A 16,408-nucleotide genomic window follows, 5' to 3' on the forward strand; every position below is an offset into this window, starting at 1 on the left:
ACTGTTTGGTCAATTATATCTCAATAAAACTGGAAGTGAGAGTTGGACTCTAAAGAAAGCTGAGCACCGAAGAATTGATGCTTTTGAACTGTGGTGTTGGAGAAGACTCTTGAGAGTCCCTTGGACTGCAAGGAGATCCAATCAGTCCATTTTAAAGGAGATCAGCCCTGGGTGTTCATTGGAAGGACTGATGTTGAAGTGGAAACTCTGCTACTTTGGCCACCTGATGCAAAGAGCTGACTCATTTGAAAAGACCCTGATGTTGGGAAAGATTGAGGGCAGAAGGAGAAGGGGACGACAAAGGATGAGATGGTTGGATGGCATCACCGACTCGATGGACATGGGTTTGGGTGGACTCTGGGAGTTGGTGATGGCAGGGAGGCCTGGTGTGCTGCAGTTCATGGGGTCACAAACAGTCAGACACGACTGAGCGACTGAACTGAACTGAAAACTGGAAGGGAGGAAAAAAAGGGATGAACCAGAAAATTGGAGAAGCCCTGTATTTATGAAAGAAATTGAATTCACTATCAGAAACCTTCCTATAAATGAAAACTCAGGCTTGGTTGATTTTACTGCTAAACTCTATGAAACGGGGAAAAAAAAAACAACCAAGACCATTCTCATACAAATTCTTTCATAAAACAGAGGAAGGCATAATTCCTAACTCTTTTTATCAGGCTGGCATAACGTGGTCCAAAACCTGATAAATACATAATAAAAAGACAATTATAACTGGCATCCCTTAAAAACAAAGATTCAAAAATTCTTAGTAAGACATAAGCAAATCAAGCAATATATATAAAGTATCACATGTCATGATCCACTGGAATTTGCCTCAGGAAATATAAGGTTGGTTTAACATTCAAAGATTAGTGTGATTTGTCAAATAAATACAATATAAGTTAGCAAAGAGCAGCTGCTATTGCTGGACTGAAGTGCCTTTCAGTTATATTTACCAATATAACTCGGACAATGCAGCCTATGGACAAAGAAGCAGGCTGGCATCCTTGGGACAGGAATTCAGTTCAGACTGTGTAACGTGAGTTCTGCCGGGGAGGAGCATTTACAACAGAGAACGGTGCCTCATTGGAGGTCCCGATGTGGGAGGTAGGGGAGGAGAAGGGACTGGAATGCAGAAATCTGCCGGCTCTGTGTTCTTTATTAAATCCCGGGCATCTTCACATTTCAGGTTAGAGAAGTGCCTGACACCAACTGTGGCTATGGGGACCTGCAGACCACAGCTCCATAGCCGAGCTGTGGTCTGCTTTTTCTCACTCATGCGCTCACAGAGTCCCTCTTCAGTGCTAGGCTGTGTCCTTGGTGGCAGGAGCACAGAGAACAGAGAAAATGGACTGAGTTACGGCACTCTGAATGACGGGTGGCGAGGGATGGTGGCTTGTCAGATGGAGAAGGTACAACGGAGAATAAGAAATGGGCAAAGGGGAAGTGGACAGCTCAGGGCAAGGTGAGGGCCACCAGTTTTAACAAGGTGACGAGAGATGGTTTTGGCAATCAGATGACACTTGAGCAGAGAGACCTGAGGGAACTGAAGGAATCAGCCATGTGGCTCCCTGGGGACTGGGGAGCAGCAGGCGCCAGCCAAGCCTAGAAGCAGGAGTGGGCTTGGTGTGCTCCCGGAGCAACCTGGAGGCCAGAGTGAATAGGATCGGTGGGGGGCAGAGAAGAGACTGAGGGGCTAGATCCTGTGGGCTCTGAGGGGGCCGATTTGCCCCGAATTGAGGGAGTCCCTGAGGGCCTTAAGCACAAAGCCAAGAGGACCCCATGCCCGAAGGGCGGCGGCCAAGAGGAGTTACCCCACGTCCGAGGTCAGGGGCAGTGGCCGAGAGTACCAGACTGCGGCGGCGCAGGAACTGCCGAGAGGAGCTATCCCCGCGTCCGAGGTCAGGGGTCGGCCGAGAGGAGCTACCCCACGCCCCCACGCCCGAGGCCAGGGGCGGCGGCCGGGAGGAGCAACCCCACGTACAAGGAGCCATGGCTGCGCGGGCGCAGGAGGGCCTAGAGGAGCTATCCCACGTTGAAGGTCAGGAAGGGCAGCAGTGAGGAGATACCCCTCGTCCAAGGTAAGGAGCAATGGCTGCACTTTGCTGGAGCAGCCGTGAAGAGATACCCTACACCCACGGTAAGAAAAACCCAAGTAAGACGGTAGGTGTTGTAAGAGGGCATCAGAGGGCAAACACACTGAAACCATACTCACAGAAAACTAGTCAATCTAATCACACTAGGACCACAGCCTTGTCTAACTCAATGAAACTAAGCCATGCCCGTGGGGCAACCCAAGATGGGCAGGTCATGGTGGAGAGATCTGACAGAAATGTGGTCCACTGGAGAAGGGAATGGCAAACCACTTCAGTATTCTTGCCTTGAGAACCCCATGAACAGTATGAAAAGGCAAAATGATAGGATACTGAAAGAGAACCTCCCCAGGTCAGTAGGTGCCCAATATGCTACTGGAAACCAGTGGAGAAATAACTCCAGAAAGAATGAAGGGATGGAGCCAAAGCAAAAACAATATCTAGCTGTGGATGTGACTGGTGATAGAAGCAAGGTCCGATGCTGTAAAGAGCAATATTGCATAGGAACCTGGAATGTCAGGTCCATGAATCAAGGCAAATTGGAAGTGGTCAAACAAGAGACGGCAAGAGTGAATGTCGACATTGTATGAATCAGTGAACTGAAATGGACTGGAATGGGTGAATTTAACTCAGATGACCATTATATCTACTACTGCGGGCAGGAATCCCTCAGAAGAAATGGAGTGGCCATCATGGTCAACAAAAGAGTCCGAAATGCACTACTTGGATGCAATCTCAAAAACAACGGAATGATCTCTGTTTGTTTCCAAGGCAAACCATTCAGTATCACAGTAATCCAAGTCTATGCCCCAACCAGTAATGCTGAAGAAGCTGAAGTTGAACGGTTCTATGAAGACCTACAAGACCTTTTAGAACTAACACCCAAAAAAGACGTCCTTTTCATTACAGGGGACTGGAATGCGAAAGTAGGAAGTCAAGAAACACCTGGAGTAACAGGTAAATTTGGCCTTGGAATACGGAATGAAGCAGGGCAAAGACTAATAGAGTTTTGCCAAGAAAATGCACTGCTCATAACAAACACCCTCTTCCAACAACACAAGAGAAGACTCTACACATGGGCATCACCAGATGGTCAACACCGAAATCAGATTGATTATATTCTTTGCAGCCAAAGATGGAGAAGCTCTATACAGTCAGCAAAAACAAGACCAGGAGCTGACTGTGGCTCAGACCATGAACTCCTTATTGCCAAATTCAGACTTAAATTGAAGAAAGTAGGGAAAACCACTAGACCATTCAGGTATGACCTAAATCAAATCCCTTATGATTATACAGTGGAAGTGAGAAATAGATTTAAGGGCCTAGATCTGATAGATAGAGTGCCTGATGAACTATGGAATGAGGTTCGTGACATTGTACAGGAGACAGGGATCAAGACCATCCCCATGGAAAAGAAATGCAAAAAAGCAAAATGGCTTTCTGGGGAGGCCTTACAAATAGTTGTGAAAAGAAGACAAGCGAAAAGCAAAGGAGAAAAGGAAAGATATAAACATCTGAATGCAGAGTTCCAAAGAATAGCAAGAAGAGATAAGAAAGCCTTCTTCAGCGATCAATGCAAAGAAACAGAGGAAAACAACAGAACGGGAAAGACTAGAGATCTCTTCAAGAAAATCAGAGATATCAAAGGAACATTTCATGCAAAGATGGGCTCGATAAAGAACAGAAATGGTATGGACCTAACAGAAGCAGAAGATATTAAGAAGAGATGGCAAGAATACACAGAAGAACTGTACAAAAAAGATCTTCATGACCCAGATAATCACAATGGTGTGATCACTGACCTAGAGCCAGACATCCTGGAATGTGAAGTCAAGTGGGCCTTAGAAAGCATCACTACGAACAAAGCTAGTGGAGGTGATGGCATTCCAGTTGAGCTATTCCAAATCCTGAAAGATGATGCTGTGAAAGTGCTGCACTCAATATGCCAGCAAATGTGGAAAACTCAGCAGTGGCCACAGGACTGGAAATGGTCAGTTTTCATTCCAATCCCAAAGAAAGGCAATGCCAAAGAATGCTCAAACTACCACACAATTGCACTCCTCTCACACGCTAGTAAAGTAATGCTCAAAATTCTCCAAGCCAGGCTTCAGCAATATGTGAACCATGAACTTCCTGATGTTCAAGCTTGTTTTAGAAAAGGCAGAGGAACCAGAGATCAAATTGCCAACATCCGCTGGATCATGGAAAAAGCAAGAGAGTTCCAGAAAAACATCTATTTCTGCTTTATTGACTATGCCAAAGCCTTTGACTGCGTGGCTCACAATAGACTGTGGGAAATTCTGAGAGATGGGAATATCAGACCACCTGATCTGCCTCTTGAGAAATCTGTATGCAGGTCAGGAAGCAACAGTTAGAACTGGACATGGAACAACAGACTGGTTCCAAATAGGAAAAGGAGTACGTCAAGGCTGTATATAGTCATCCTGTTTATTTAACTTATATGCAGAGTACATCATGAGAAACGCTGGACTGGAAGAAACACAAGCTGGAATCAAGATTGCCGGGAGAAATATCAATCACCTCAGATATGCAGATGACACCACCCTTATGGCAGAAAGTGAAGAGGAACTAAAAAGCCTCTTGATGAAGGTGAAAGAGGAGAGTGAAAAAGTTGGCTTAAAGCTCGACATTCAGAAAACAAAGATCATGGCATCCGGTCCCATCACTTCATGGGAAATAGATGGGGAAACAGTGGAAACAGTGTCATACTATTTTTCTGGGCTCCAAAATCACTACAGATGATGACTGCAGCCATGAAATTAAAAGACGCTTACTCCTTGGAAGCAAAGTTATAACCAACCTAGATGGCATATTCAAAAGCAGAGACATTACTTTGCCAACAAAGGTTCGTCTAGTCAAGGCTATGGTTTTTCCTGTGGTCATGTATGGATGTGAAAGTTGGACTGTGAAGAAGGCTGAGCGCTGAAGAATTGATGCTTTTGAACTGTGGTGTTGGAGAAGACTCTTGAGAGTCCCTTGGACTGCAAGGAGATCCAACCAGTCCATTCTGAAGGAGATCAGCCCTGGGATTTCTTTGGAAGGACTGATGCTAAAGCTGAAACTCCAGTACTTTGACCACCTCATGCAAAGAGTTGACTCATTGGAAAAGACTCTGATGCTGGGAGGGATTGGGGGCAGGAGGAGAAGGGGACGACAGAGGATGAGATGGGTGGATGGCATCACTGACTCGATGGACGTGAGTCTCAGTGAACTCCGGGAGTTGGTGATGGACAGGGAGGCCTGGCGTGCTGCGATCCATGGGATCACAAAGAATCGGACACGACTGAGCGACTGATCTGATCTGATCTATAAGACACTGGCTTAGATTTTAAAAGACTATGGAGAGCAGCATCCCGAGGGAGAAGACTGGTCAGGAGGACACGAGCAGTAATTCAGACCGGAGATGGCGGCCACAGACATTCTGAGAAATGGTCATATGAGGATGTGCTTTCTGAGGAGAGAGGATGCTAAGCTGGGAGACTGGGAAAGGGTGACTGGGAGATTCGCTGGGAGACTGGCTCCCGGCTTTCTGGCCAGAACTGGTGAAAAAACAGAGCTTGAGGTGCCGAGAGGGGGCGGACTCCAGGCCCAGCAGGCTGTGAAGGGCGCATATGACCGAGGGCGGGGGAGCATGGGAGTGGAGGTGTGACATTTGTGACGCTGTGAGGTCCCCCAGGAGAGGTGTGGGGAGGGATGAGGGATGCACAGGCTGGAGCTGGAACCCTTAGCGCTGTGTGAGCATCACGGAGCCCAACAGTGGTGAAGCCAGGAGGCTGGAGCAGACCACTGTGGGGTGAGTCTCAGCAGCCAAGGGTCTGACAGTGAGGCCTCCATTTAGAGGCAACCAGCTGGGCCACCGAGGTGGGAGGATCTGGCGCAGAGAGCCCAACGCTGACTGCCCTGCGGACCATGAGGTACATGCCACACTGTGAGCTGTGTGGCGTGTGGGTGAGCGGATGTGCGGGGCCACCCCAGGGCCTTTCAGGAGAGGGGCGGCAAGTAGGGGCAGGTGGGCACAGGAAGTTCTCTGAAGCAGAGACTTGGTCTTACTGACCGAATGTCGGGCTTCTGGACTCTACAATTGCTGACACACCCCAGACAGAAGCGAGCGCATCTCTAATGGAATTCTAAGCAAAGGCTCTTTTTTTCTTAATGCAGGTGAAGCTCAGATGAGTTACCAAGTGTGAGACAACCCTTGGCCAGAAGGACCCGAGTCCAACCTACTTGATTTTGAGGGAAACGCCCTGTGGGACTCCAATGCTGACAGCCGCCCCGAGGACACTGTGCCTGGAGATCTTCCTCTCTGCTCCGTACTCCACCACCGTCCCGAAGAAGCCAGCCCTGCAAGGAGCGGACCAGTGAGCCAGCCAGGCCCCCTGCTCCTGCTCCCCCAACAACCCTAACACCACTGGCAGCCGTCACCCAGGACGGAGGCCAGGCTCTCATCCCCAACTCTCTCGCCCTCCCACCACCCACGGGGAGGATTTTCAGGACGGACACCCCTGGTCAATGACCGGAGAGGAATCCGACATTAGACGCCGAGCTCCTCAGGGTGGGATGGCAGGGTAGCAAGTCCCACGGCCTCACAAGGGAGATGTGCATTAACCCTAGCAGGTGCCCGATGGCACAGACCGGGTGGACTCCCACGTCGGCCTGGCCAGCACTCACTTCAGGGACCCCTTCACTCGGGTCTGGTCGTCATCCTGGAATTTGTGCTGATAGCTGATGAGTGCGAAGGAGTGAGGGATTCCAAGCTGGGGAGGTGGAGGGAGAAAAGGCAGCTGAGACCGAGCTGAGGGGGTCGCCCCACCCGGCGGCCAAGCACTGTCGGGGGCAGGGGGCTTGTCCCACAGGGTGTGTAAAAATCCACCTGGAGCTGATCTTTACAAACTGGGAGATTTCACTTAAAAACCCAGTCTTCTGACTTCTCAGGAAAAATAAAAACTCCTGCACCCGAGCAAGCGTTCTCACAGGGCAGCAGCTGCCTCGAGCTCCTGCCCAGCCACCACGGCACCCCGACCCCGATCCTGTGGCCTTCGGCAGAAAAGACCTCTCACTTTATGAGGGGTGGAACACAGCTCCCCTGGAGCCTGAGCACAACCCTGTTTCAGCTCCTGAGGGTGGATGGATAGAACCTGCCTTTGGCCCTGCAGGCAGTGGACTTGGGGGTGGGGGGCAAGGGACTGGAGGATCCCCCGAGCTGTCCTCACCTGCAGGGCCACAGTGAAGTGGCTGGTCTTGGTGTCCCGGACGATGCTGGTGTTCATGGCTGACTGGACGCCCCAGCGCCACTGCAGGTAGCCCACCGTATTCTTGTCCAGGTTCCGGGCCAGGACAGTGGTGAGGCCCGGCCGGATGCCGCGGGACGAAAACTGCAGGGCACAGTGTGTCGTCACAAAGCTGGGGGGATACACAGAGAAAGTCCCTAGATGATATCGGGCTTGTTGCCAGGCTTGGCTGCGTCCTCTCCGCCAGTCCCCACCCTGCTCACCATCACTCCCGTGGTTTCCCAGGTGGCTCCCCACAAGGGGGCAGGAGGGTAATCTGGGGACTGTTCACTTATCCCCCTACCCCATCCTATTCCAACTGCAGCCACAACCACAGAGGCACCCGTGTATCTGCGTTCCTAAACCAGGAGGTCAAATCCTGCTGCAAGTTAGAACCACCTGCAGGCTCCCACCCCAGGTGTGCTGACTTATTGACTTGGCATGGAAAAGCTGGCCAAGCGGTGCTAACGTGAGGCCATGTCTAAGTGCCCCTCACCCAGAGCCCGGCCCAGACCAATGGAGTCATTTTTCTGGGGCGCAATGGGCAGGCATCAGCGTAGTTTTCAAAGCTGCAGTGTGAGGCTGATGTGCACCCACAGCCACACAGTACGACTGAAGCTGCTTGAAAAGCTAGGAAACTGTCCCTCTGCAAGGCCTGTGAAGTTCTGTTTCCAAGGGAGTCAGCCCCACCTTCTGGCTAAATAAGGGTATTTCATTTCAGTAACAAAGGGATTCACAGAACTTTACTAAAGATGAGCAAACAGCTGGTCTGCAGTGAGCAGCCCTCACTAGATGGATGCCTGTTTAGTTTTTCTCCTTCCTAAGCTCTTCCCCGCTGGCTCAGACAGTCGAGTCTGCCTGCAATGCAGGAGACATGGGTTCGATCTCTGAGTCAGAAAGATCCCCTGGAGAAGGAAATAGCAACCTACTCTAGTATTCTTGCCTGGAGAATCGCATGGATGGAGAAGCCTGGCAGGTTATAGTCTATGGGGTTGCAAAGAGTTGGACACAACTGAGTGACTAAGACTTTCACTTTCCTTTGGGTGTCTGTGTCTCGCTTTTGCCACTAAAATAATAATACAAGTGGTAACTGATGACATTTGCTCCTGTGCATGCAAAACTCTTCTCAAGACCAGATGAATGAGGAACCAACCCCTTGCTCTCCACAGGGCCCCCAACCCAAGCCTGCCCTCATTTATCTGACACTCCAGCCACACCAGACAGAGACCCCATTATTCCGCTCTGGCCACAGTGGGATCCGGAGTCAGGGGGAAAGCAGACAGAGGACAGATAAAAGTCACCCTGAGATGTCACGAAGCAACATTTAAAAAAATCAAAACATAAAGAATGAGATCTCTGCTTAATCAAAGTAATATGATTTCGTGTTCTTATGGAGTGTGTCCTAGAGAGAGACGAACTCTGGGGAGAGAGCAGTAAGGCAGGCACTGCCCAGGGAGACTGAGAACATCCCACAGGCTGCCTGCCAGGCTCTGGGCTGATTCCACACCCACCAACAGTCACCAGTTTGGACTTGCAAATAATTTGACCCTGAGACTCAGGCACCCATAAGATGAGATAAGAGTATTAATTAGCTAGTATTCTTTCTATAAATCTTCATGATCCCAAGTCTGATAAACCAGGCACCATGATGAAATTCAATTCCAGACCCGCAAAAGCGGCAGCATGGGTGGTGACAATCCTAAGCAGACAAGGCTAGGACAACGGTGATGTGGATACATACAACCCACCGGAAGTTCTGGTTAAAAGCCTAAAGCCCTGTGTCCATCCCAGACCCAGTGGGTCTGAGTCCCAGAGGAGAGGCCAGAGAAACCATGGGGGGGTCCCCGTGCCACGGCATCCGGTTCACCCCACGCCCTCTGCCTGGAAGTCCCGCTCATCTCTGCAAGGGGCTCTGCTCATCTCCATCAGCTTCCAGCTCCATCTGTCAAGAAGCCACGCCCTCTCTCACGACACCACTCACTCTGTGTGTCACATGGCTCTGCACACTTGCCTTTACCAGGAACTGAAGGCAGGCTCGTAGATGAACATCTGACTGGGGATGAAATACTATTTTTTCTTTTTTTAAAAAGATGCTACAATCCCTGGGTTGGGAAGATCCCCTGGAGGAGGGCATGGTAACCCACTCCAGTATTCTTGCCTGGGGAATCCCATGGACAGAAGAGCCTGGTGGGCTACAGTCCATAGGGTTGCAAAGAGTGGGACACGACTGAAGCAATTTAGCACACTCTCTAGTTGTGGTATGTGGGCTTCTCACTGCGGTGGCTTCTCTTGTCATGGAGCACAGGCTCTACAGCATGGACTTCAGTAGCTGTGGCCTGTGAGCTCAGTTGCTCCGTGGCATGTGGGATCTTCTTGGATCAGGGATTGAACCCGTCCCCTGCACTGGTGGTCAGATTCCCAAACTCTGGGCCACCAGGGAAGCCCTGCTTTTCTTTTCAGACATGTGCTCCTTTCCAGGACTCCTTCAGCTGCGTTTCAATCGCCAGATGAACGAGCTGTTTATCCTCCACCCAGTTCTTCTACCTGAGCTCACACAGGTACCCCTAATGGGGAATAAGGACACGTGTGTCCTATAAGGGACAGTCCTAGGGGTGCAACATCACTGCAAAAGCAAAGATGAAGCTGGGGTGGGGGCAGTTTAATATTCCGGCCTAACACAAAGCTACCAGAGAGACAGGTTGACAGGCCGCCTCACTCACTGCCTCACTGCTTGGTAAAGCCCCATTCCAGACCCGAAACTGTTCTCTGCAACAAAGAAATGACCCACTAGTGCATAAAGACTCAGACCAGGACCCACTTCCCTGTGAGCATGCATTCCCTCCAGGGCCTCACATCATGGTCCTCACAGCCCACGTGACCAGCAGGGGCCTTTCCCCACAGAGCAGGAACCTGAGGACCATGGAGGGCCTGGTCCCTGGCTGGGACAAGGGCAGGCCCCTCCCACCCCACTGCCCAATCCAGTGCTCTCTGCACCAAGCACACTGCCTGGACCCCGTGCCAGCGTGGCAGGGTCTGCCCGCAGTGACCGTGCAGGTCAGAGATGGTAACTCCAGATGACCTGACAAGAAAAATACACAGGCTCTGGTCTAAATACACAAAGACCACCAAAGGGCATTTATTTCGATATACTTACCATCTTGGTGTGAGATTACGGAACAGCTTCAGGCCAAATAAAGGCCCCTGCAGATCCCCAGCTCCAAATTCTAACTGTTCAAAAAAGAAAAAAAGAATTAATGGTGTTTTACCTCACAGCAGTAACCAAGGTGTCAGTAAGCACTTCTGGTTCTAATTTCTTAATTTAATTCAAAGCCACCAGCCCTTGCCAGGCCTCTAAAAGTAGGGGCAGGAAGATTCTTAGTATCTCATTCTAACCTTTGACAAAGGGAGATGACGCTGTGCACAGACCCAAAGAAGCCATGTTTCAGTGAGGTAAGTCTCCTCAAGGAGCCCCTCCCCAGACAGCGCTGCGGGCCGCTGGTCCCTGTTGCCCTAGCTGGAGCCATCCGCACACCGCCTTCTGCCGGCGGGATTGGCCCTGCCCACGCAGTGCTGGCTACTGTGCAGGTCCATCTGCTCTGCCTCACCGTCTGCAGGTCTCACAGGTGACTGGAGATGGCTCTCAGGGGTCTGACGTGAAACCCACCAGCAGCTCTGCTCTCACAGCGATGAAGTCCAGCCGATCCTGGCTGCCTCATTACTAGTCTGGGTGACTTTCAAGGCAACTCCTCTATATTAATTTGATGCGGCTCAACTTGCTTGGCAGAACTGGCTGCTTAACGACTGCTGAGCAGCGAACCAGTGCACTAAGACAGAGGTGACCCGCCTTCCGAATTGTGCAGGAGACGGGAAGGGCCTGCAGGCTTGTTTAAGGAATAGAGATGCTGAGTTTCCAGATTTCTGGAAGCTCCAGGGGAATCCTGTTGCTCTGTCCTGACTGTGAGCTGATGGCAGGCTCAGCGCGCCCCTCAGATGTGAGACACAGGTTTCTAGTGGGGACCATCAGTTGATACAAGTTTGACAGCTGCATTCTGTTATACCTGATGTGGCCACTGAGGTCATTCTGAGGGTGGGCTCGGCGGCTGACAACCCGATCTCCCGCTGGCGTGCTTACCTCTCCCCAGCCCTTCGCAGAAGTGACTCGTCTGAGCGCAAAGTTAATGGAACCCCCTCCATTCCCATTCTGGGTTGAGAGGCTTCCAGAGAGGATGGCTGTGTCTGAAGCTGTCAGGGGTGCCTAGGAAATGATATCAGCCAGTAATATAGTAATCGAAGTAACTGGAAGTGCTGAGGACAGCAGTCTGCCCAATGCGCCCTGAGTGTGAGGCCAGAAGCACAGCTGTGTCTGCAGCTCGAGTGGGCAGGATGTGGGCCTGCCGCACCCCTCTCCCACTGTGCCATTGAATGGCACCTGGCCACCACGGTCAGGTTTTGCAAAAGCTTGAACGTGCAAATTCCAAAAAACTAGGACTAATGTAGGGCTAGATGCTGGTTTCCAGCGTCCCCTCAGCATCAGGCTCCATGGTGACATCACCCATGGGGACGTCCAGGACTCCCCAGTCCTGCCTGTGGCAGCACTGACTGACTGGAAGCCCCAGGAGGGGGAAAGTTTCCCTGAGTTGGGACTTCACATTCCAGGCTGATGCACTTGAGCAGAAGTGGATAAGCTGAAGGGGCAGAGACCTGCCGTAACCATCAGCAGATGGCCCAATGCTGCCATGTCCCAACGTCGGCCAGACAGATGACACTTCAGTGACCCCAGGGCTCAGCACACAGGAGCATGTGCCTTCAAATTAAGACCCATTCCTGGAATTTCCCAGAGATCTGGTTTTGCTCCTAAAATCATCATGACTTTGGCTCCCACTTCTCCTAGACCATAAGCATGGTGGTGGCCCTCCACCACCTGCTGGAAAGCCCCGGGACCCTGAAGCTAAGTGTCACCCTACCCCTTAACCCTGCACTCATGCTGCTAACATGTGGGTCAGGAAAGCAGGATAAACAAGGTTGTGACTGGAGCTATTCTTTTTTCAAGTGGCTAACTGCACCCTTTCATGAACACAGATGAGAAAACCCTGAGCAGACTGTCATTCCAGCTGTGTGTGGTGCTGCACCTCATTAACCCAAGCACCCCCCCCGAGCCCCCCTGCACTGGGGGACGTGTCTGTGGCTTTACCTCAATGGACTGTGATATGTGCATCTTGTTAATTTCAATCTGTGGAAAGCCACTTCCGGACACATCCTCGTACTCCTCCTCATAGCGATCAAAAAGGTCAGTGGCATCGATGCCAACACTGATGGTCCCCTGTGGCAGAAAAACAAGCCGTCAGCATCAGGCCTGGGATTTGTGGGAAGAAACACAATACTACACACGCCAGAAGCCGCGGGATTCATTGGGCACGCACGACTCCACTGGCCCACAGAACATGAATGTCACAGCTCACACCAAGCAGCGGCCGAGCACCAACGTCTTCTAGAGTCAGAAAACCAGGCGTGAAGTGGGCGAGTGACTTACCGAGGACAAATGGTGGGAAATGAAATGAAACTGCCCTGCTCATGGTTTGCTATTGCTTACCTATGGATTTAACCCACAAATGCAGAAAACCACCAGAAACTAGCTACATGGGAGAAACACTCTTAATATTCAATTCCAAACACTGATATGTCACAAAGTACCTTAAATTTCTTTAAAACATAAAAAAATACCTTCAAAGACAGAAGTGCAAACCAAATTATATACAAATGGGAGATTTAGAAATTGTTCTGCCTCAAGTTATGAGAAACAGAACCCCCTATTCTCTCAGGAAACAAGCCAAAATTTTGCTGACTGATAAAAATGCTCTTTACTCAGGAAATCAGTATTTACTATTTTCTTTTACTGTCATAAGACTTTTCAAATTAGACACTTAAAAAAAAAAGTACTTTATGTGGCTCTGTCAGGTCTTAGCTGTGGCACAAAGCATCTTTGTTGCAGTGTGCAGGCTCTCTAGTCGTGGTGTGTGGGCTTACTTGCCCTATAGCATGTGGGTCTTAGTTCCCCGACCAGAGCTCGAACCCATGTCCCCGGCACTGCAGGGTGGATTCTTAACTACTGGACCACCAGGGAAGTCCCTCAAATGGGCGGCTACCTTAGTCCAACATATAAAGACATGACTCCACACACATTTTCATTAAATTCTCTGCAGTGCATGAACAAAACTTTATTGAGGTTTAATTTACATATAATATAAACTGCTCCTGTTTGAAGTGTGCAATTTCATGAGTTTTGACAGGTGTGTACGCTTGTGAAACCACCTCCAAAATCACTATACAGAACACTTCTACCACCCCAAAAGAAGCTTAGGAGAATGTGTTTTTCTCCTGGGGAAGGGGACTTGTGAACGAAAATGTGTGAGGGAAACGCAGGAGGAGACAGTGAGTATCCATCTGCCTGTGAGGAGTGCAGTGGGAGGGAGGTGGCAGAGGAGGGGCTGGAGGCTGCCAGGCCTGGGTGGTCATGGGAGACGTCACAGGTGGGATTTATCTGGGATAACACAGTTTAACCCCGATGTTTTGGTTGGCTCAGCAATCACCCTAGATGTTTTTTAAAAAGTGATATCATCACCAACAGTATTTTCATCACCATCACTATACAGTCCATGGAATTCTCCAGGCCAGAATACTGGAGTGGGTAGCCTCTCCCTTCTCCAGGGGATCTTCCCAACCCAGAGATTGAACCCAGGTCTCTTGCACTGCAGGTGGATTCTTTACCAGCTGAGCTACCAGGGAAGCCCATTTTCATCACCAACAGGAATCAAACCTGTGTCCCCTACACTGGTTGGCAGATTCTTATCCACTGTGTCACCAGGGAAGTCCCTATAAACTGTTTTCTCAACACTGACCATCCACAGTGCTAATTCCAGCCATATGAAAATTAAAAGCCTCAGATCTGCCTTAGAAACACCAGCATCTTCAATAGTGAGTGTTCTTTAAAGAGTACGGCCAAAAGTGAGGCTGCCAGCAGCAGGGGTATTTACATACAGCTGTGGAAAAATGACTTTACATTTAGATCAAAAGGTAGTTCCTCTATGTTAATTTCACTCTCTTTTCCATGCTAAGGTTCATAAAGCACACATGAAAGATACAGCAATAGCTGTTTGTAAGTTGGTATCAGCAGAAGCTCACAACTGCTAATGCGCCAGTTTTACATCAGTGTCAACCAGACGTTTCAAACGAGAAATGACTGATTCTCTGAAGGTGAAACACCTGCTTACTGTAATCCTGTAAGCTCAAAAAGTTCCACACTGAATGTAAAATGGTGTGCTTTTGTGGTGATACTCAAATACCAATTTTGGTGAAGGTACAGCCTCCTGGTAAAAGTGCTTTAATTAAATCAAGAAACCCATGGAGCAGAAATAGTCTTAGAATTATAGTGTACACAATGCACAATTTTGTTAAAATGAGCTGTGATATTCTGCCTACGGAAAATAAAGCTAAAGTTGTCAAAATACACAAACACTTTTGTGTATTCAGAGTAACAAGATCATTTCTTGTGAAGCCTATTCTGAAGAGAAGAACTGCAGCATGTGTTAAATCTGTGTATTAGGAAAGTGTGAACCTTTGTAGAACTGCTTTTAAAAACCCTTAAATCATGCAACTTTAAAATATTTAAGAAACTGCAATCATTGAAAACTGTGTAACTAAGAATACTGTGAAATTGATCTCTTGAGGAAGGAAAAACTAAACAAATAAAATAAGAGCTCTGTTTATTGCATTTTGAAATTACAGAATGGCATTTTGGAATATCTCAATTTTGGGTAGGAATTGTCTGGTGGAGCTGTCATTTTCAATTAAATTTATATTCTTTCCTGGAATGGGATGAAATTAACAAGGTTTGTCTACAGTTTTATGGCATCTCAACTTGAAGCATTCAAAAAATCATAAACAATTTATTTCAGAAATTTTGTCAAAGAAAAAAAAGTATTCTGAATGGAGGCAAAAAGACAATACCTGTGAACAATATTTACATGTTCTGAAACAAAGAAATTTAAAATTGAGAGTATTTTCGCAATTAAAAATACTATGGTTTACAGACCACAGTAACAAATTATGGTGAGGATGCAGAGAAAAGGGAACCCTACCACACTGTTGGTGGGAATGTAAACCAGTACAGCCACTGTGGAAAGGTTCCTTAAAAAACTGAAACAGAGCTACCATATGGTCCAGCAATCCCATTCCTGGGTATAGAGCCAAAGAAAATGAAAACACTGATTTGAAAGATGTAAAAGGAGATCAGCCCTGGGTGTTCTTTGCAAGGAATGATGCTAAAGCTGAAACTCCAGTACTTTGGCCACCTCATGTGAAGAGCTGACTCACTGGAAAAGACTCTGATGCTGGGAGGGATTGGGGACAGGAGGAAAAGGGGACGACAGAGGATGAGATGGCTGGATTGCATCACTGACTCGACGGACGTGAGTTTGAGTGAACTCCGGGAGCTGGTGATGGACAGGGAGGCCTGGCGTGCTGTGATGCATGGGGTCGCAAAGAGTCGGACACGACTGAGCAACTGAACTGAACTGAACTGATGTACCCCTAAGTTATATCACAGCAGCATTATTTACAAAAGACAAGGAAGCAACCTAAAGTGTCCACTGACAGAGGAACAGATGGAGAGGATGTGGTATATACATACAATGGAATACTACTCAGTCGTAAAAAAAGGACAAAGGCTTGTCACTTGCAGTATGTATGAACCTAGAGGGTATTATTTTTGAATATAAATGGAGCACAATCTATAAAGATTTTGAGTCATTATGTTGTACACTTGAAACTAAAATAATACTGTAAATCGATTATACAAAGATGCTAAGTGAAGTAAGTAAAAAAAAGAAAATATTACAGTATACAGAGAAGAATCAAATATGCCAGAAATGTCAAAATCTACTAAATAAATATGCTCCTTGTATGAACATGGTCAGCAATGTTATGAAGGGAAAAAAAAAAAAAGACACTGAGAAGACATTCTTCAGAAAA

General features: G+C 48.6%; 1 protein-coding gene across 1 annotated transcript in view; it reads right to left on the reverse strand.

Annotated features, from left to right (window-relative positions):
• The window catches only part of DNAJC11 (DnaJ heat shock protein family (Hsp40) member C11), a 74,979-nt gene that overhangs the window by 7,662 nt on the left and 50,909 nt on the right, over nucleotides 1-16,408 (reverse strand). Inside the window, exons 5-10 of the mRNA XM_070385161.1 lie at nucleotides 12,573-12,701; nucleotides 11,514-11,636; nucleotides 10,536-10,609; nucleotides 7,325-7,514; nucleotides 6,783-6,868; nucleotides 6,339-6,455 (exon numbers count right to left, since the gene is read on the reverse strand). Of these exons, the coding sequence (XP_070241262.1) occupies nucleotides 6,339-6,455; nucleotides 6,783-6,868; nucleotides 7,325-7,514; nucleotides 10,536-10,609; nucleotides 11,514-11,636; nucleotides 12,573-12,701 (719 nt within the window). The remainder of the gene's footprint in view (nucleotides 1-6,338; nucleotides 6,456-6,782; nucleotides 6,869-7,324; nucleotides 7,515-10,535; nucleotides 10,610-11,513; nucleotides 11,637-12,572; nucleotides 12,702-16,408) is intronic.

The sequence above is a fragment of the Bos mutus genome, chromosome 16 (assembly GCF_027580195.1).
Source record: "Bos mutus isolate GX-2022 chromosome 16, NWIPB_WYAK_1.1, whole genome shotgun sequence".
In the NCBI taxonomy this organism is placed as follows: domain Eukaryota; kingdom Metazoa; phylum Chordata; class Mammalia; order Artiodactyla; family Bovidae; genus Bos; species Bos mutus.